The sequence below is a fragment of the Ranitomeya imitator genome, chromosome 1 (assembly GCF_032444005.1).
Source record: "Ranitomeya imitator isolate aRanImi1 chromosome 1, aRanImi1.pri, whole genome shotgun sequence".
NCBI lineage: Eukaryota > Metazoa > Chordata > Amphibia > Anura > Dendrobatidae > Ranitomeya > Ranitomeya imitator.
This window is the reverse complement of record NC_091282.1, coordinates 435,570,312-435,593,062: the sequence shown is the minus strand read 5'-3', so window position 1 is coordinate 435,593,062 and position 22,751 is coordinate 435,570,312. Positions and strand designations below refer to the sequence as shown.

At 41.0% G+C, this 22,751-nt stretch overlaps 1 protein-coding gene across 3 annotated transcripts in view; it reads left to right on the top strand.

Moving 5' to 3' along the window:
* LOC138675455 (tight junction protein ZO-2-like) overlaps window positions 1–22,751 on the top strand; it is an 80,018-nt gene that overhangs the window by 41,978 nt on the left and 15,289 nt on the right. For all 3 annotated transcript variants that reach the window (XM_069763682.1, XM_069763701.1, XM_069763693.1), the window contains exons 2-6: window positions 4,458–4,511; window positions 9,575–9,699; window positions 11,576–11,678; window positions 16,532–17,219; window positions 17,313–17,416. In XM_069763682.1, coding sequence (XP_069619783.1) covers window positions 4,458–4,511; window positions 9,575–9,699; window positions 11,576–11,678; window positions 16,532–17,219; window positions 17,313–17,416 — 1,074 coding nt within the window. The remainder of the gene's footprint in view (window positions 1–4,457; window positions 4,512–9,574; window positions 9,700–11,575; window positions 11,679–16,531; window positions 17,220–17,312; window positions 17,417–22,751) is intronic.

The following is a 22,751-nucleotide window of genomic DNA, read 5'->3' as shown; positions in this document are numbered from 1 at the left end:
GGAGGAGACAGGTTGTGGATGGCTTTGTAGGTCAGTATTAGCAATTTGAACTGGATACGCTGAGGGAATGGGAGCCAGTGAAGAGATTTGCAGAGGGGGGAAGCGGAGGAGTAGCGAGGAGAGAGATGGATTAGTCGGGCAGCAGAGTTAAGGATGGACTGGAGAGGTGCAAGGGTGTTAGCAGGGATGCCACAGAAAAGGATGTTGCAGTAGTCAAGGCGGGAAATGATGAGGGCGTGCACAAGCATTTTAGTAGATTGGGGGTTGAGGAAAGGACGGATCCTGGAGATATTTTTGAGCTGGAGGCGACAGGAGTTGGAAAGAGCTTGGATGTGTGGGTTGAAGGACAGGGCAGAGTCGAAGGTTACTCCGAGGCAGCGGAGTTCGGGTACAGGGGAAAGCATGATGTCATTGACTGCGATAGATAGGTCAAGTAGGGAAGATTTGTGGGATGGAGGAAAGATGATGAGTTCAGATTTGTCCACATTGAGTTTGAGGAAGTATATATATATATATATATATATATATATATATATATATATATATATATATATATATATATATATATATATATATACACATACATACATACACGCATACACACACATATATATATATATATATATATATATATATATATATATATATATATATATAAAAAATCAGTGACACACACACACACATGTATATACATATATTTATATTTCATATAGCGCTAGGTAGCAGAAAAGCTGGTAATTCAATTGCTGGCTTTTGATATCTCCTTATCAAACCCGACAGGATATGAGACGTGGTTTACATAAACCATTTCATATCCCTTTTTTTTTTTTTTGCATATTCCTCACTACTAATGTTAGTAGTGTGTATGTGCAAAATTTGGGAACTCTAGCTGTTAAAATAAAGGGTTAAATTGCGGAAAAAAACTGGCGTGTGCTCCCGTGCATATTTCTCTGCCAGAGTGGTAAAGCAAGTGACTGAGGACAGATATTAATAGCCTAGAGAGGGACCATGGTTATTGCCCCCCCCCCCTGGCTAAAAACATCTGCCCCAGCCACCCCAGAAAAGGCACATCTGGAAGATGCGCCTATTCTGGCACTTGGCCACTCTCTTCCCACTATGGGATATGGGGTAATGAAGGGTTAATGTCACCTTGCTATTGTAAGGTGACATTAAGCCAGGTTAATAATGGAGAGGTGTCAATAAGACACCTATCCATTATTAATCCAATAGTAGTAAATGGTTAATAAAACACATTAGGAATAAAATATTTTATTGAAATAGACACAGGGTGCTGTAATAGTTTATTACACTCTCAATCCAATTGAAGACCCTTGTCACCTGAAACAAAGTTAAAGTAAAAAATCAACAATATCCCATACCTTCCGTCGTTCAGTCTTGTTCCACGCTGTAAATCCATCTGAAGGGGTTAAATAATTTTACAAGCAGGAGCCTGCTAATGCAGCCGCCCCTGCCAGTAAAAACCCAGGGAATGAATGGAAAGCAGGGGAACGTAGCTACCTAGACTTGCGGTGCTGCGCCCCCTGCTGGCAGAACCTCAGATGAACTCGAGCGTGGGAATTTTTCTGAATATTTTCTATGTGTGTGTGTTTTATTAACCATTTACTACTATTGGATTAATAATGGATAGGTGTCTTATTGACGCCTCTCCATTATTAACCTGGCTTAATGTCACCTTACAATAGCAAGGTGACATTAACCCTTCATTACCCCATATCCCACCGTTACACGGGAGTGGGAGGAGAGTGGCCAAGTGCCAGAATAGGCGCATCTTACAGATGTGCCTTTTCTGGGGTGGCTGGGGGCAGATGTTTTTAGCCGGGGGGAGGGGGGGTGCGTGGGGCAATAACCATGGTCCCTCTCTAGGCTATTAATATCTGCCCTCACTCACTGGCTTTACCACTCTGGTGGAGAAAATTGCGCGGGAGCCCATGCCAGTTTTTTCAGCGGTTTAACCCTTTATTTTTAACAGCTAGAGTTCCCAAATTTTGCACATACACACTACTAACATTAGTAGTGAGGAATATGCAAAAAAAAAAAAAAGGGATATGAAATGGTTTACTGTATGTAAACCATGCCTCTTATCATGTCGGGTTTGGGAAGGAGATGGCAAAAGCCGGCAATTGAATTACCGGCTTTTCTGCTATCTAGCGCTGTATGAAATATACATATATATATATATGTGTGTCTCACTGATCTATATATATATATTACTGTATATGTTTTAACGAATATTTGAGCCCATGGATCCATTGTATGTCCGTTTTGCAAGCCAGTGAGAAAATCTCGCTATACGGATTACAGACGGAGGATGACATGCGCAAAATACGCTGCCACACCCTGCCTACGGAGGACATACGGATCACTATTTTGGGAACATTTCTGCGTATTACGACCGTAAGAAACGGACCGTATTTTCATACGCCAGTGTGACCCCGGCCTCACACTTATTCTATTAACTCCAGTACTGCTGTATTCACAGAATGGGGTGAGGACCCATGATCTCCGCAATCATCCTGTATGCAAAGCTGTGTCCATTTTTTTTTTTTTATATACCGGAGAAACTTACACCGTGTGGTGTAGGCTTAATTGGTGATAGTATATGATGGTGGCATTAAATAAGGTTACCAAAGAACATGATTTTGTCAAAATAGTTGGGCACTGCGTGTTGTGAATGATTCCTAAATTGTTAAATTCTAAACAGAACTCATGTTAACGATGCTTAGCGAAGATATTCAAGGGAAAGAGTTCTCGAAAAAATAGTGAAGAGACTAGGGAGGTATAGCGCAAATGGGGTGATACCTGTGGTACAAAGGGTGAACAAATGGAGGGGGGGTGTATGTTCACCTTTATTAGTTGCAATTACAACATTGAAAACCACTAGAACAGCTGTTGCAGAATTTGGGTAATAGACCATATGGAAAGTGGATGGAGGTTGGAGGCTTTCTTCTGCTGCTGTCAATATCCGATCCTTTTTCTTTCATGTGCCACCCATTTTACATTCATTTTTTTTTCTCTCTCAAATTTTTTTAACATCGACTGAACTTTTATATATCCAGGAGACAAAGATCCATTTTTACAACTGATGTGTATGGATCAGTGCAAGCTTATTGGGGTCCATGTGCTGTCAGAGGGGGTGGGGGTGGGGATTACTGCACAATTTGTGAATATAACCTTAGACCGGGTTCAGGTGGACTTATTTCATGATCTTTATACGGTCCACAATGCCCAGAGACTGAGTTTCCGGACACGAACTTATATCCTCATAGGCCTATATGAGTATGTGAGCTTTGACTATTAGAACCACTGTCAGTCCGGGCATTGTGGTCCGTGTAAAGACCATGAATACAGCTGTTTGAACCCAGCCTTATGACTCATTCAAACATTCATTCAGATGTTACCCCTTGTATCCCGGTCAGACACATCTCACACAGCCAAACCAGATCTCACACTTTGCACTGACGAGGGGTAGTACCCCAAAACAGTGTCTGCAAATTGAGATTCTGGTTTTGGCTTTTAGCCTAAGTCATGTGACAAGGCTGGATAAGGGGTCGACATTGACTTTTAGGATTGCTACTTCTTATATGTGGCACTTAAAACAAAAGTCACATGAGCAATTTATATCACTGAAGCTGAGAGAGAAGAACCCCTCACTCCCTGGGAAAATTCACTAGATGATATAGTAACTACATGGAATATTCCCAAAAGTATCTACACCAAGAAAACGGAGTACAAGAACACCACCAAGAATATAAAAAACTAAATAATTTCATTAAAGTATCACTTAGATATCAAATAAATCATAAATTATGGCACAGAGAGGAAAAAAAGATGACATGCTGGTACATACAGCAAGGAGAAAGTGGACAACCAAGTCACCAAGGGTGATTTGGATCATATATCAAAAATGCATGCAACCAATGGCAATAATGCATGAAAATAAGAGAGACTGGTGACCAATCAGTAAAAATGAAATGCATATACCACCAAACTCATAAACCATAAAGGGTTAACCCAACTTACCCATCATAGATGGTGATGTCCACATGTCTCCCTGCTGACCCCTTTGATGCTCCTTTCATGCGACAGGTTATTCAAAAAGGGTTACTAGAATTCTAGTCCTCTTCCTCTCTGAAGAGACAATTTGCACATGCATATAGGTTAAATAATAATAATAATTTTTATTTATATAGCGCCAACATATTCCGCAGCGCTTTACAAATTATAGAGGGGACTTGTACAGACAATAGACATTACAGCATAACAGAAATACAGTTCAAAACAGATACCAGGAGGAGTGAGGGCCCTGCTCGCAAGCTTACAAACTATGGGGAAAAGGGGAGACACGAGAGGTGGAACACCACAATGTTTCTTTGACATTAAATACTGTCAACATAGTTCTGTTTTTACTTTTTTTTCACACTATGTTTTTGTTTTAGGGATTCGGAATGGAAGACACAATTTGGGAACAATATAACGTGACGTTACAAAAGGTGAGATTTACATATATATATATTTTTTTTCTAGGACAATTCCAAACTATATTAACCAAGGTTAATGACTTGATGGAAGGAATAGAGCTAAATAAGGAAAAACAGTAATTTGAGGGGAGAAACTGGGGATACTCGTGTTTAAAAGATCGACTGTGGTACTTAAAGGGAACCTGTCACCTGAATTTGGCTGGACCGGTTTTCGGTCATATGGGCGGAGTTTTCAGGTGTTTGATTCACCCTTTCCTTACCCGCTGGCTGCATGCTGGCTGCAATATTGGATTGAAGTTCATTCTCTGTCCTCCGTAGTACACGCCTGCGCAAGGCCAGATTGCCTTGCGCAGGCATGTACTACGGAGGACAGAGAATGAACTTCAATCCAATATTGCGGCCAGCATGCAGCCAGCGGGTAAGGAAAGGGTGAATCAAACACCTGAAAACTCCGCCCATATCACTGAAAACCGGTCCCGCCAAATTCAGGTGACAGGTTCCCTTTAAATGGTTATTCCCCAAGAAATTCAATTCTATTCAATAAACTGCCAGGATCTGAGCTGGTAACAGCTCTAGCTGTTGCTGCAGGAGCTAATTTGTAGGTTCAGCCAAGCTCCTGGCAGTTATTGTGCTCCTTTGACCGTATGATCACCATAACCTAACTGTACTTCATATTGTGGGAACACCTTTCCCATTATGACATGCATGTCCCGTATAAGCCGACCCAAGTATAAGCCGACCCCCCTAATTTTGCCACAAAAAACTGGGAAAACTTAATGACTCGAGTATAAGCCTAGGGTGGAAAATGCAGCAGCTACCGGTAAATTTCAAAAATAAAAATATACCAATAAAAGTAAAACTAATTGAGACATCAGTAGGTTAAGTGTTTTTGAATATCCATATTGAATCAGGAGCCCCATATAATGCTCCATACAGTTTATGATGGGCTCCAAAAGATGCTCCATATTAAAATATGCCCCATATAATGCTGCACAAATTTTGATTGAGTCTTGACCCCATAAGATGCTCCATACAGACATTTGCCCCGTATAATGCTCCACAAATGTGGATTATGGCCCCATAAGATGCTCCATACAGATAACTGCCCCATATATTGCTGCACATGGCCACATAAGATGCTCCATACAGATATTTGCCCCATATAATGCTGCACATGGCCCCATAAGATGCTCCATACAAATATTTGCCCCATATAATGCTGCACATGGCCCCATAACATGCTCCATACAGATAACTGCCCCATATAATGCTGCACATGGCCACATAAGATGCCCCATACAGATATTTGCCCCATATAATGCTGCACATGGCCGCATAAGATGCCCCATACAGACATTTGCCCCCATAAAATGCTGCACATGGCCGGATAAGATGCCCCATACAGACATTTGCCCCCATATAATGCTGCACATGGCCGGATAAGATGCCCCATACAGATATTTGCCCCCATATAATGCTGCACATGGCCGGATTAGATGCCCCATACAGACATTTGCCCCCATATAATGATGCACATGGCCACATAACATGCTCCATACAGATATTTGGCCCAAAAGCTGTTGCTGCGATTAAAAAAAATAAAAAAATTACATACTTGCCTTTCCAGTTCCACCGCTGACCGCCGCTATGTCTTCCCATCCTCTGGAAGAGGGCGGCGCGCACTAATCGCGTCACCGCGCCCTCAGACCTGAGCGTCACTGCAGAGGACGCGGAGACACAGCGGCGCCGCCGATGGCATGAGGAGCAGGTGAGTATCGCGCACTGCCCCCCATCATACTTTTTTTTTTATTTAAATAGATTTTTATTATTAACAATATACAAAAGAAGAACATCATATTACCATTCACATTGCAATATGTTCCATACACTTTTTTTTTATTTTAATAAACCCCAACCTATCCCGAACAACCCTCCCCCCCCCATAAGACAGCTCATCCTCAATCTATACTCCCCTGAGACCATCCCTGCCTCAGGTAGATTACCCCTATCCGAGTCTTAAGATTCCCGACTTTAATTACTCCTCAATCCAGCTCAAGCCATGGAGACCACATTTTATTAAACGTTTCTAATTTCCCCCTTTTTTTGTACACCCCTTTTTCCAGTTTTAAACCATGTTGTACATATTGGAGAAATTCCCTCCTCGCAGGTGGTTCTGCCTTTATCCAATTCCGTGCTATCACTTTCCTAGCCATATATAGTAACCTAGCGAATGCAATCTTCCAGGAGTTGTCTACTCCAATCTCTTCCACATATCCCAACAAGCATATTATCGGCTCTCTTGGAACTCTGCACTTATACGCACCTTCTACTCGGCTCAAAACCACCACCCAAAAAGCAGCCAGCCTAGGACACGTCCACATCGTGGTATATTCCTGCATTCTCACTCGCACACCTCGGGCACTCAGAGTTAGCACGCAGCCCTGCTTTGTGTAGCACTTCCGGAGATTTATATACTCTGTGCAAAATATATAGCTGCGAGAGCCTGTATGGTTCACTCAAAGATAGTCGCGGAACCCACTCCATCACCGATTCCCAGGTTTGCCCCCCATCATACTTACCTGCTCCTGGCGCCGTCGCTGCAGGTCTGTTCCCCGGTGCCGCATTTTCTTCCTGTAGTGAATGGTCACCGTTACCGCTCATTACAGTAATGAATATGACCATGTGACCGCTCAGTACAGGAAAAAACTGCAGCGCTGGAAGAAGCAGGGACTGAGCTGGGAGTAGGTGAGTATAATTAGACAGCCCCCGCTCCCCCTCCCCTGCCGAGCCCTGGGTATGACTCGAGTATAAGCCGAGAGGGGGACTTTCAGCCCAAAAAAGTGGGCTGAAAATCTCGGCTTATACTTGAGTATATACGGTAAGTCAAATATCGTAAACGGTTTAAAAAGGTATTTAACCCCTTCATGCTGCAGCCAATTTTTTTTTTCTTTTTTACACCCCTTCTGCCAAGAACCATAACTTTTTTTCCACATACTCATGAGTCCATGTTTTTTGATGGACTAGTTTTTACTTTTGAATTACCTCATTCATTTTATTATGTGATATACTAGATGGCTGGAAAAAAAATTCTAAGTTCTCTGAAGTTGCAAAAATTGTGCAATTCCATAAATTTTCAGTTTTTTTTTATTTCCAATGCTCACTGTATGTTAAAACTGACCGAGCAATATGATTTTCCAGGTCAGTACGGTTACGCAGATACTAGACGTAAAGTTTTTTTTCTTTTTAATTTATGTGGTCGAAAAAAAAAAATTCCAAAATGTGTAGTGAAAAAAAGCATGTTATCACTGAAAACATCATCTTGTGTTGCTCTATCAGCAGAAAAATAAAGGTACAACGATCAGAAAATAGCGATGCAAAAATAATTCTATAAAATAGTTTGTTTAAAAGCGCCAAAACGTAAAAAAATATATAAATGTGGTATCTCTGTAATCGTACTGACCCGAAGAATAAAGCTGCCTCAATTTTACTACACGCCGGACGACATACAAAAAAAAAAAATTAAAAAAACATTTCCTAGTTTGTCTCCCAAAAAGTGGAATAGAAAGCAATCAAAAAATGTCATGTGCCCACAAATGGTACCAGTAAAAAAAAAAAAAATCAGCTCGGCCCTCAAAAAACGAGCCCTCACATGACTTGTCGGCAGAAATATGGAAAAATTTATATTGCTCAAAATATGGCGATGCAAAAACTAGTTTTTCCCTTCACCCATTACAGCACTCCTTATAGAGGTATCCACCCACTAAGGCCAAGAAACCTACTGAAATGAAAGGGTGGTAAATCTCCTCCCGAATCAGTTTTCTTGTCCTGAAACCAGGCGATTGAAGAAGCACTTAAGGCAATCTGGAAGAGTGACTGCCAGCCTGCAATTCCGGCCTTCAGATTATGAAAGCGCCATCCGCTGGTCTAGTGGTGGCTCGTGTGTGCAGGCACAGGTGGCAGTGACAGATGTCTCCAGCCACCGCGCTGCCCTGTTCTGCGATAGGCATGCTAGGAGATGGCGCTCAGGAAGATGACGATGGTGCGTTCCACTGACATCACAAGTCTAAGGCACTCTTATAATAGGCATGTCAAGTGATGTCAAATGGGGTCATGCCCAGGACAATGGTGGCACACTCTGCTTTACTTCCCAACAAACAGGCTCACACCCACGACACATGCAGCTGTGGTGCCAAACAGCTGATTATCTGGAGTGCTCCAACTATGTCTACAGGGAAATAAGATTACGGTATTTATTTTCTTAAGTTTTTTTATTAAATGAGCATTTTTGAACCTCATTCAGACATTCATGATTTTTCACGCAGGCAAAAAAATTATCAATCTGAGGTGTCATCTGTGTTTTTTCTTTCGAGTTTCAGCAGTTTTTGGTCAGGGTTTACATCAGTGATTTTCTCGTGTGGAAAAATAAATATCTTTTTTTACCTGATTTGTACCTGTGTGTGACAGCCAGCCCCCTCTCTCATATGCACAATATCATCAGAGATTGGGATATTTTTTTTGTAACCCAACCCTGACTTGTACTTTCCAACAACTTTGTCCCTGACTTGTTAGGAGATCTCCTTGGTCTTCATTGTGGTGTTTGGTTAGTGGTGCCTCTTACTTAATGGGGTTTCAGCCTCTGTGGCCTTTCAGTAACGCTGTGTATATACTGACGGACTATGTGACACTTAGATTGTACACAGGTAGACTTCCTTTCTCTAAGCATGTGACTTATGAAGGTAATTGCTTGCACCAGAAAACTTTAGGGGCTTCAAAGTAAAAGTTTTTAGTTTTGATCCCCAAAATTTTAATTTTTGCTTATTTTTCTCACTTCAGCAACTTAGACTATTTAGTGCTGATGCGCTCACACACAAATCTGATAACAACAAAAATATTTAAACACAGATTGTAATGTAACAAAATGGGTAAAAAGCCAAGGGGGCGAATACTATCACAATCCACGGTATATGTGATGTCTAAAAGCAGTGAGGTGGAGGAAGGGGGAACTGGATGAAGTAAACATTACTGTAATTTTCTTACTATGCTTTCTTGCTCTGCTTCTTTTGTATGTGCTTTAGGATCCAAAGAAAGGATTTGGCATTGCAGTTTCAGGTGGACGAGACAACCCGCATTTTAATAATGGTGATAATTCCATTGTAATTTCTGATGTCCTTCAAGGAGGACCTGCAGATGGTCGCTTGCAGTAAGCATTTACATTTTTTTTATGCCTGAAGAATAGTTAAAATTTTCTATATTCCTGTTTGTTGTATGCTGTTTTCATCATGAAATTTAAAGGGAACCTGCCATGTAAAATGACACTATTGGCCTGCATATATAAGGTTATTTGGCCGGTTAATGCTTTTGTCACTGTGTGGTGCTTGCACAGAGTCCTGTTGCCAGGAGGAAATTACCCTTATTCCCACCCAGTAACCTTGCTCTTCCAGTCACATAGGTGGTGCTGTCACGGTTTGTTACCGTAGCTCGGTGCATAGAGAGCAGCTGCTATAATCATGCCGCTGGTACTGACTGACAGCTGGAGTCTGCTGTCACTTGGTGCTAGGGTATGGTTAAAGCCACCAGGCTCTATGCACAGAGCGGTGATTGAAACCGTGCCGGCACCACCCTTGTACCCTGAAAGCGCCCCATATCTGCAGGTTAATGGATTTATTTTTCACAACCAGTTTCCTTTAATGTTATTACATTATAAGCCGTTTTACGTTTTTGAATTGATCTCTTGTGCTGAATTGTGTTAGACTGAGATTTCAGCAGCAGAAGGGAGAATGGACACTGAGGTGCTGTCAATCAGGCATGGTGGGTTAAAGAGAAACGGAGCAAGTTGGGATCTAAAATGTAACTCTTACTGAACTAAAAAACATATAACACAAAGCGCAGTGTGCAAATGTGCCAAAGAATAGATGCAACATCCAAAATTGAACTGAAGTAAAAAGTCCTCCCCGGACCACTTACTACAGAGACGGTAGCACAGGTATCAATATGGTGGGACTTATCAAACAATATAGCCACCCTGATCATCAGTACCATTCATGGGCCACTGTAAAACCGGCTAGCCAAATTGATCCTGGGTACTTACCCAATAGATCAGTGTTAAAGTCAGTAATTGCTACTGTCTGGTAACTACCAATATCCTCAGTAAATATATAGAGATCAGTTTAAAAGACTGTTATGGAAAGGTTATCTTGGGTCATCAATAGTAGATATATAGGATAAGGATAATTATAAAAGCTGACTTTAATTGGTAACTACACCAATCTGTGAAGCGTTTTTTTTCCCCTCCCCCACCCTCCATGAGGACCTATATGACTATGGTGAGTGTGTGACATAGGTAACTGGGTTCTTTATACTGAGAACATGGTTATAAGAACAGTACGTTATGAGCCAGTGTTGGTATTTATTGCAGGATCTGCTCATAAAGTACTGTTCTTATAACCACGTCCTCATAACATGGTTATAAGAACAGCATGTAACGAGTGTACTCGCTCATCACTAAAGCTGACCGATCCACAAGAAGCATGTATCAGCTCTCAGGTCTCCTTTAAAACTTTTCAAGGATTATACAGCCTTTTTGGCGTGGATTATGTTGTGTGTTGTTTCTTTTTTTTTTTTTTTTTATGTATAACTTTCATTGTGAAATCTGATGACTGATCCACTTTAATCTAGTTTCAGACTGTAGCTATTAATTACTGTGCTTCCTGTTTAACAAGTTTGGAAGTGATACTTTCTGAAATCCTTTTGGGCACCAACAGGAAAGTCTTAAGAGCAGCTACTTTGTCACTAAAGTCCTTGGGTTGTTCATTTAAGTTATAAAACTGGGGTTCAACCAATAAAGATTCCCAGACACCTAAATGGTGAATCTTTTCTTGCCTTGCTTGTGTGGTTTGGATCATTATGTTTCCTTACTTAGGTTTGCTTTAACTACATGTTGTAAGAAGACTTTTGTAATAGAACATTCTTTAGAACAGCACATTCATTCTTGTGGATTATAATTGTGTATTAATGACTGAAAACCATTCACAACAGACAGAATCATAAAGTAATTCTTCTTCCCTTTTTCTTTAAAGAGAGAATGATCGAGTTGTTATGGTTAATGGAACCCTCCTGGAAAATGTGCCACATTCTTTTGCAGTTCAGCAGCTAAGAAAATGTGGGAAAACTGCAGTTCTGGTAAAGACAGCAGCCGTTTTGTAATTTTCAGCTGATGCACATGTTTGGATATGCACATACACTATATCTGCAAAAGTATTGGGACACTCCACTTAATCATTGAGTTTAGATTTTTCATTCTGTCCCATTGCCTAGAGCCATACAGTGTGCCTTACAAACATTTGTGAAAGAAAGGGTTGTTGTAAAGAAATCACTAAATTTAAAGGGACTCTGTCACCTGAATTTGGAGGGAAAAATCTTCAGCTATAGGGGCGGGGTTTACGGGTGTTTGATTCACCCTTTCCTTACCCGCTGGCTGCATGCTGGCTGCAATAATGGATTGAAGTTCATTCTCTGTCCTCCATAGTACACGCCTGTGCAAGAAGAGATTGCCTTGTGCAGGCATGTACTACGGAGGACAGAGAATGAACTTCAATCCAATATTGCAGCCAGCATGCAGCCAGCGGGTAAGGAAAGGGTGAATCAAACACCCGAAAACCCCGCCCCTATGGCTGAAGATTGTTCCCTCCAAATTCAGGTGACAGTACCTTTAAGTGTATTTCTATAATAGAAATTATTGTTGTAGCAAATCAGTTCACAAAGTATCTTCCCTCCTAAATATTCAATCATCAATTGTGAGTGGTATTTTAAAGTGGAAGTGTTTTATCACCCAAATAATCTCTGCAACGTAAGTAGTTTCATTGGGTACTGACGCTCTTCTGACTCCATATCTTCAGACTTCCAAACCTCTTGTGCCATTAACATCAGCACACAAACTGCATCGGGAGCTTCATAGCATAAGTTTTTATGGGCGAGCATCTGCATGCAAGCCTTACATCACCACGCAGCGAATGGATTGGTGTAAAGCAGACTTGGGGAACCTCAGGCCAGCTGTCCATTTACAGCCCGCGATGACCTCTGTTCCCCCTAGCAGATTCAAAAGGACCACAGTGCTAGGACTGGCAGCAGCTGTGTTTTGGTGGCCACCACCCCTTTACTTTCTTTTTGTTCTGTGAGTATGTGCCCACAGTGTTCACTACTAAATGCCGATGTTCATGCAATAAAAGATTACCGTATGTCCCGACGCCAGTGCCAGCATCGGGATGTACTTTTTGGACAGTAAGAATGCAATTTGTACCGTTCCTGAAGGATGGTATAAATAGCCAAATGACCCTTGGCTATGAACGGTTCCCCACCTCTGGTGTACAGCATGCTGGCAATGAACTAGATTATTATAAACGTGTTCTGTAGAATAACTATTCAAGTTTCTCTAGGCAGTCTGAATAATGAGTGTGTGTTTGGAAAGTACCAGAAAATTACCTGACTCCATTGAGATCCCTGCAAAGTTTGGTGGCAGCATAATACTATGGGGTGTTTTTTTTTGTTTGTTTGTTTTTTTTAGTGGTTGGCTTAGGCCCCTCATAGTTAGCGAAAATCTTTAAAATGTATTCTACTACTGGAGAACCTCCACTTAAGTACCTCGTAGAAAAAAAAAACTATATATTCTCTTCCCACAGCAGCACCATTCCAACTACAGTTGTGCTCAAAAGTTTACATACCCAGGCAAAATTTTTGCTTTCTTGGCCTTTTTTCAGTGTATATGAATAACACCAAAACTTTTTCTCCATTCATGGTTAGTGGTTGGATGAAGCCAGTTATTGTCAAACTACTGTGTTTTCTCTTTTTAAATCATAATGACAAACCAAAACATCCAAATGACCCTGATCAAAAGTTCACATACCCCATTTCTTAATACCGTGTATTGCCCCCCCTAACATTAATGACAGCTTGAAGTCTTTTGTTATAGTTGTGGATGAAATTCTTTATTTTCTCAGATGGTAAAGCTGCCCACTCTTCTTGGCAAAAAGCCTCAAGTTCCTGTAAATTCCTGGGCTGTCTTGCATGAACTGCACGCTTGAGATCTCCTCAGAGTGGCTCAATGATATTGAGGTCAGGAGACAGATATGGCCACTCCAGGACCTTCAGTTTGTTCTGCTGTAGCCACTGACAGGTCAACATGGCTGCGTCTTTTGGATCGTTGTCATGTCGAAATGTCTAAGTACGCCCCATGCGCAGCATCCTTGCTGATGATTGCAAATTTGCCTTCAGTATTTGCTGATAACGTGCTGCATTCATCTTTCGTTCAACTTTGACCAAGTTTCCTGTGCCTTTAAAGCTCACACATCCCCAAAACATCAGCAATCCACCTACATACTTTACAGTAGGAATGATGTTCCTTTCATCATAGGCCTTGCTGACCTCTTTCCAAATGTAACGTTTATGGTTGTGGCCAAAAAGTTCAATTTTGGTCTCATTACTTCAAATTACCTTGTTCCAGACGTTTTGAGGCTCGTCTCTGTGCTGTTTTGCATATTGTAGGTGAGATACTTTATGGCATTTGTGCAGTAATGGCTTTCTTCTGGCGACTTGACCACGCAGCCCATTTTTCTTCAAATAAGGATATTGTGCATCTTGAAACAGCCACACCGATAGTTTTCCTGTATTTCAGCTGATGTTATTTGTGGGTTTTTCTTTGCATCCTGAACATATTTCCTGGCAGTTTTTGTTTTGTTCTTACAGAGCCCCTGATTATCCATTTGTTAATCACAGTTTGAACGCTGCTGACTGGCATTATCAATTCCTTAAATATCTTTTTGTACCCCTTTCCTGATTTATACAGTTCAACTACCTTTTCCCGTAGATCCGTTGACAATTCTTTTGCTTTCCTCATGACTCAAAATCCAGTAACGTCAGTGGCTGGATGAAAGATGCAAGAGTCTGTCTGGATCACAGAAACTCACTCCACTTTTATGCACACACACTGATTACAAGCAAACAGGTCACAGGTGAGGATGTTACCTTTAGTTGCCATTCAAACCCATTTGTGTCAACTTCTGTGCATGTTATCAGGCCAAAATCACGGGGGTATGTGAACTTTTGATCAGGGTCATTTGGTTGTTTTGGGTTGTAATTATGATTTAAAAAGAGAAAATACAGTAGTTTGACAATAAATGGCTTCACCCAACCACTAATCATGAGTGGAGAAAAAGTTTTGGTGTTATCATTCATATTCTCTGAAACAAGGCCAAGAAAGCAAAAATTCTGCCTGGGTATGTAAACTTTTGAGCACAACTGTATAAATGCATTACTGTTCCCAGTGAGTTATGTGCCATTTGTCACACAACCCATGCATTTAGCTGCCACTGACCAGCTGCAACCTCAATTATTTTGTTAAAGCAAGCGTCTGATCTCAATATGGAATATTGATGAGCTGCAGCGGTTAAGTGACAACGATGTCCTGTAACCTTTCGGGGACTACAGCACAGAAAACACTGCAATAGCGTCATTACTGGAGGAGTATACATTGTGAGTATATACATTGTTTTCATTTTCTGTGGGGCCCTGAAGTGATTTAAGCTGGGGTTGTCCAGTAATGAAAAAACACTTTAAAGCTTCAGCATACCAACACATTTGTACAACTCTGTGCTTCCAACTTTGTGGGAACAGTTTGCGGAAGACAATTTTCTGTTCCAGCTTGATTGTGCCAAGGTGAACAAAGCAAGGTCCATGAAAACAGTGAGTTTGATGTGGAATAATGTGGCAGGTCTCACAGAGCTCTGACTTCAGCCTGCTCAAACACTTTTTGTGATATACTAGCATGGAGCTTGCAGGCCATGTCCTCTTGTCCAACATGTGTGTCTGTCAAAAAAAAATCCCCAAATCATGTAAAAAATCTTCCCAGAAGGGTGGTAGCTATTATAGTGCCAACTCTACATAAATGCCTATGGATTTAAGAATTGGGATGTCATTGAAAACTCATGGCATCCTGATAATTTGTCCATATAGTGTATGTATTGATTGAAACCTTAAAAGGAACCTGTCCGCACATATGACCTTTGTAAACTAATAATATCGGCATACAGTCTATAGAATTCTAACAGTCGTAGGACTGTCTTATATCAGCTTTGTTGTTGCTGAGATATTATCTTTTATCACTTAATATAATTGACCTTTTCCAGGCTTCGGGGCGGATGGTGCCTGAAGATAACTCTGCCTCCAGAGCATACTTTACATGAAGGAGGCGTTCCCAATGTCAGACAAGTAACTGCTACCCAAAAAACAAGTCCTTCCGTTTGTTACATTCATGACCTTCTGCCACTTACCAAATTTGACTAATTGGCAAAATGTATCTTTGGCATACTGGATGACCAGTTATTGTCAGGCCAGCTCCATTCTAAAATAGATTGTCATAATGAGAGAGAAAACCCCTTTTAGTTCTTTCACTGCCAAGGATGTGTGTAGTATGGCATAACCATTGCTTTAAGTGATCATCAAAACTGATATAAGTAGGTTCTATTTCTTTTTTTTTTTTTTAATCTTTTAGTTTCAAACCTTTGCTAAAGCAAAATCTCTAGATACCATATTTGGAGGAACACGTGAAAAATATCTCAAAACAACAAGCATGCCATAATTGTTAGCATATTTTGTCAGGCCTATGATCAAGAGTAAACTCTTAAGTCAGTCTTTTTCCCAACTCACGCTTTACATGTTAATGTTTTTAAATTATAATGTACTGGTATTTAAGTTTTATCCTGTTCCTGGAATGAGGCAGTTTTGTCAATGCTATAGAGCACTATTCTGATCCTGACATATTTTTTACTTATTCACAAGAATAGACATGGGTAGAATAGATATGGGTCTCGTCTGTAAACGGGTGGCTTTTGAAAGAGGACCAATTACTGTCCATGCATGGCTTTCTCCATTCAATTCTTGAGGAGTGAAAAAAATGGCCAAACGCATGCAGAATAAATAAGATATTTTTGGATATGTTAATAGCGCTGCTCTTAAAGATTAAGCTATTTTTAATGTTACAGGTAGTGAGAAGGCCACGAAGGGTACAAATGGGTGCCCCAAGCAAATCTGAACCTGCCCTTGATATAATGGATGACTACACAGACATGGAGAGCCGAACTGCCTACAGTGCATATAGTGATAGGAGCGGATATGGGGGATCTAGAAGCAGAGACCCTAGTCCAGATAGAGGCTTCCGAAGGGACCAAGAAAGGGGACCATATTATGAACGAGATCAAAAAGGTTATGGAAACAGAGCAAGAAGCGTTGACCAAGATCTTAATGTGGGTTATGGACTTAAGCAAGATTACAGCCGTGGCAGAAGTATAGACCGTGGACTTGATGATGAGCAGATGTATAAAAGAGATCGTAGTCGTGGCAGAAGCATAGACCGTGGTCTTGATGAGGAACGTGGGTACAGAAGGGAGCGAAGTCGCGGCCGGAGCCTTGATCGTGACTTAGATGACCCTCATAGTTATGGAAGAGATAGCAGTCGTGGAAGGACCTTGGAGAGAGAGGACATCTATGATAGAAATGCACAGTATAGTCCGGATCGTCAGTATGGAAGATCTCCAGCAGAACGTAAATATGACCGCAATATACAGAAAAGCCGTAGTAGAGATAAACTTCAATCTCGCAGTCCATCCCCTCAAGGCTTTGGAGATTCAGATACTGCTAGTGTCCTGTTAACTAAAAAAAAGTCAAACGAGGGTAAGAATTAACGAAGTAAGAATTTTTTATTTTTTTTTTAACTAAACAAACTTGCATTGACTTCACATTTATTTCCCGTCATTTCTCTTTCAGAATATGGTCTTCGTCTTGGCAGCCAGATCTACATCAAAGGATTGACTAACACTGGTTTAGCAGCAAAAGATGGAAATTTGCATGAAGGGGATATAGTTCTCAAGGTAGTGTGTCCTTCTCGTTTTTATGTATTTCATTTCTCACTCTGGTCTCATGTCTAAAGTGATCAAAAAGCACTAAAAATATAGAACTCGTGTTCATTTCTTGCTAAAAAAATTTTTTACTTTTGTGCCAATATATTACACGGCACTTTACGAATCAGCAGGGTATATGTGCAGACAATATCGGACATTTCAGATCTATAAGTAAATCACCAATTCAAGGAAGCTGAATGAAGGCCCTGCTGCAAGCTTACAGTCTAAGGAAATAAGGGTGGGCACACAAGGTAAAAGTGCTTGTGTGTATGGTCCAGCCATCAGTATAAGGCCTGTTTCACACGTCAGTGTCTCCGGTACGTGAGGTGACAGTTTCCTCACGTACGAGACACTGACACACATAGACACATAAAAATCACTGCATCTGTTCAGATGTCAGTGATTTTTTGCGGACCGTGTCTCCGTGTGCCAAACACGGAGACATGTCAGTGTTCTTGGGAGTGCACGTATTACAAGGACCCATTAAAGTCAATGGCTCCGTGTAAAACACGTACCGCACACGGACTTTGTCCGTATGCAGTCCGTGTGCCGTGCAGGGGATAGCGCTACATTAAGCGCTGTCCCCCCACTGGTGCTGAATCCGCGATTCATATCTTCCCTGCAGCAGCGTTTGCTGCAGAGAAAATATGAATAATAGTGTTTAAAATAAAGATCACGGACACGGATAACTCCAGTACCGATTTTATACGGTACTGGAATTATCTGGACGTGTGAAACCGGCCTAACAAGTAGTAATATTCAAACAAAACTGCATGAACCAGTCCATCAACCGGTATCTGTAGGTTAGGTACAGTATAAGGGCAGGTACAGTGCTCTTGATTGGCGCCTCTAGACAGGTTTTTTTGTGCCATTGCTTCTTGTAGTAAATTGGGATGAGCTTCTATGCCACACACAACCTGTGTGTGGCACCGTTTTTGGAAGAGAGCTGCTGTATTTTTTTTAACTTCTCGACAACCCTTTCATATCTCCGGACCCAATGATCAAACAGATTTTTATTTTTTTTTTTGAGCTCGCAATATTCAGATAAAGGCAATTAGAGACCAACAAGATCACATGGTATAATAAGAAATAAAATCCGCAATTAGTTGCCCATCCCCCTATTTGTTTTTTTCCTTCATTTCTCTTGTTTTCCTCAGAAGGGCTTTCCAATGTCCTCCATTGTTAATCATTTACAAAGTCTGCTTGCAGAAAGCAGAACTAATTTGCTCAATCATGTGAGAACTGTCAGGTCAACCTGCACACTGCTCTGTATGTCACACAAACTGCTGCTTTTTCTGAACCAGTATTGGGGGAGGTGCGGGTTAGAGTAAAAAAAAAAAAAAAATTCAAATATGTCAGAATGGTTGTTAGGCATCTTAGGATTAATTATCTCCTTCCCGACACAAGATGTGATAATTTATTCAGGAAGGTGCTTCTGCAAATGGACTTACTTTTATGTCATGTGGGTAAATTGTTGGTGTCAAAGGACACTGATTAGTTAAAGATGGCTACTGGCCCTGATAACCGACCACTCTTCCTCATCACCTGTGGAGGCATCTGTCTGCAATCAATTCTGACCAGCAAATCGCACCACTTTCAATATTTGAAATGCCTTATTCGTCTGCCAGACAGCACTTCTTCATGTTGGTAGAGCATGCCCCTGGTGATTGTCATATGATTTGGTTTGTGTGGCTGACCACCCAAATATCAGAGCCATGACAGAATTATAACCCCACTCCGCTGTCATTGTAGTCAGGAATGGCATGCAGAGCGGTTACATGGCCTGTTTACACGATCTGACCTTGCTGCGACTTCTGGTGGTACTAGTGTTCTGTGGTATACAGCTGAAGACTGACTGCTTATTCTGGCCATTTCCCCACTCCTCCCATATGTGTGTCCTGCTGCTGCTTAACACTGATGAACATTTGTGCACAGTTTCTTTGTACAGGCCTTTCTATTGAATTTGCACTACACCAGTGTAAGGCTACGTTCACATTTGCGTTGTGCGCTGCTGCATCGGCGACACAACGCAAACAAGAACGCATGCCAAAATGCATAGTTTTGCGACGCATGCGTCCTTTTTTTGCCGGATTTTGGACGCAAAAAAAATGCATCTTGCTGCTTCCTCTGCACCCTAATGCTTGCGGCAAAAAAGATGCATGCATCGCAAAACGCATACAAACGCATGTCCATGTGCCACCATGTTAAATATAGGGGCGCATGCGTCGCCGCGGCTGCGCCCGACGCAGCCCGGCAGAACGCAAATGTGAACGTAGCCTAAGAGTGTGAGAGTGCTGATCAGTGGTGTAAATCACTGGTCATCCATATTCATTTTTTGTAAATGGCTTTTATATGCACCACCTCTATGGCCACTGTGCTCTGCTCAGTATTGCACTTCAGTGATTAGTCCCACTATTCAAGCCCCTCTGCCAGTTACCACTGCATGCAGTGCTGTCTTCAGAAAAACAAGAAGCCTTGCTAGGTTGCTAACTGGGCAACTAGTGAGGGAAACTAGAGCCAATGTGGCAACAACATGCTGTTGGTCAAGTATAAGGATGATGGGAACTGAAGTACCTCCTCGCCTGTACTGGGTACCTCTGCACAGACCCTCAGACCAAATGGCATTTTGGGGTACAATAAGGACATAGTAGGAGTTACTCTGATCAAATTCTTAAGGCTTAGAGTGTCATGCGGAAAACAAAGGGTGGTATTAAAAGCTGCCAATATATGTGCTAAAGATGGCACTGTTTAATGCTTACGTGCCATCACAATCTGCAGGCTAGACTAGTTCATTCCTTCAGTTTCAGGAGGTAGTAATCAAGGCCTTAATACTTTGAAATCTGGAAGGGCAGAGCCCCAGTATGTGTGAACTGAAGATGGCCGTATTGTAACAGGCCATCATTGCCGCTTCTGCTTTATTCCCTGCAAGTCAATCATGTATGTCTATTTTAATGAAAACCAAATTAAGTTTTTAATGTATGGCCCTTTTTCTTTTTTCTTATATAAGAATTTCATAGTGGCATATTAGACCCTACAATATGCAGGCCTCCTGTAAGTGTAATCCGAACAGGTCTAATGCCCTGCAGTAAACAAGTATTGAAGGGTATTATACCAAACTACACTGTGTGCAGAATTATTAGGCAAGTTGTATTTTGATCACATGATACTTTTTATACATGTTGTCCTACTCCTTGCTGTTCAGGCTTGAGAGCCAACTACCAATTAAGTAAATCAGGTGATGTGCATCTCTGTAATGAGGAGGGATGTTGTCTAATGACATCAAAACCCTATATAAGGTGTGCTTCATTATTAGGCAACTTCCTTTCCTTTGGCAAAATGGGTCAGAAGAGAGATTTGACGGGCTCTGAAAAGTCCAAAATTGTGAGATGTCTTGCAGAGGGATGCAGCAGTCTTGAAATTGCCAAACTTTTGAAGCGTGATCACTGAACAATCAAGCGTTTCATGGCAAATAGCCAACAGGGTCTCAAGAAGCGTGTTGGGCAAAAAAGGCGCAAAATAACTGCCCATGAATTGAGGAAAATCAAGCGTGAAGCTGCCAAGATGCAATTTGCCACTAGTTTTGCCATATTTCAGAGCTGCAACATTACTGGAGTAACAAAAAGCACAAGGTGTGCGATACTCATGACATGACCAAGGTGAGGAAGGCTGAAAACGACCACCTTTAAACAAGAAACATAAGATAAAACGTCAAGACTGGGCCAAGAAATATCTTACGACTGACTTTTCAAAGGTTTTATGGACTGATAGAATGAGTGACTCTTGATGGGCCAGAGGCTGGATCAGTAAAGGGCAGAGAGCTCCGACTCAGATGCCAGCAAGGTGGAGGTGGGGTGCTGGTATGGGCTGGTATCGTCAAAGATGAACTTGTGGGACCTTTTCGGGTTGAGGATGGAGTGAAGCTCAACTCCCAGACCTACTGCCAGTTTCTGGAAGACAACTTCTTCAAGCAGTGGTACAGGAAGAAGTCTGTATCATTCAAGAAAAACATGATTTTCATGCAGGACAATGCTCCATCACATGCCTCCAACTACTCCACAGCGTGGCTGGCCAGTAAAGGTCTCAAAGAAGAAAAAATATTGACATGGCCCCCTTGTTCACCTGATCTGAACCCCATAGAGAACCTGTGAGATCTACAGGGAGGGAAAACCGTACACCTCTCGGAACAGTGTCTGGGAGGCTGTGGTGGCTGCTGCACGCAATGTTGGTCGTAAACAGATCAAGCAACTGACAGAATCTACGGATGGAAGGCTGTTGAGTGTCATCATAAAGAAAGGTGGCTATATTGGTTACTAATTTTTTGAGGTTTTGTTTTTGCTTGTCAGAAATGTTTATTTCTAAATTTTGTGCAGTTATATTGGTTTACCAGGTGAAAATAAACAAGTGAGATGGGAATATATTTGGTTTTTATTAAGTTGCCTAATAATTCTGCACAGTAATAGTTACCTACACAAACAGATATCCTGCTAAGATAGCCAAATCTTAAAAAAACAAAAAAACAAAAAAAAACAAACGCCAGCTTCCAAAAATATTAAGCTTTGGTATTTGAGTCTCTTGGGTTGATTGAGAACATAGTTGTTGATCAATAAGAAAAATAATCCTCTAAAACACAACTTGCCTAATAATTCTGCACACAGTGTATAAAATGTTCAAGGCTTATGGAAGTATAAAGTAAAAATCAAAAGAAAATTTTATATATCCTGCAAATTTTCTAAAAATCAGAACATTTGCCTTAAAAACACTTTTTTTGTGAACAAAAGCTGTCAAACTATTTAACACCCATAATGAACACTGTAAAAAAATCACTACTTTATCATTCACACTCATAAAAGTGGAGTAAAACACAATCTGACAGATGTAAAGAACAACTGCAAAAAACAAGTCATTACTCAGCTGGCAGTAGAAAAATAAGTTATAGCTGTCAGAATATGACACGAGTAGCAATTCTTAAAAAACAAAAAAACAAACTTGCCATACTGATACAAAAAATAAAGCTGTCCTATAATTTTTATAGCTCATTGAACAACAAATCAATTCCTAAATTCTTTTAGTTAATTTTGCTTCACAAAAATCTTAACAGAAAGGGAATAAAAATCCAGTGATTGCTCCAAATTTGAACTCCGCTTCCCAAACATGTAATAAACCACAGTTATTGGTTATAAGGGAGATGGGGACAATCACTTTTTCACGCAAAACCCTGTAGGTTTGGATTTTTTTCCTTTAATAATAAAAACCTTCATTGTAAAAACTGCATTTTGTGCTAACTTGTGTTATTTTTGTTTAATAT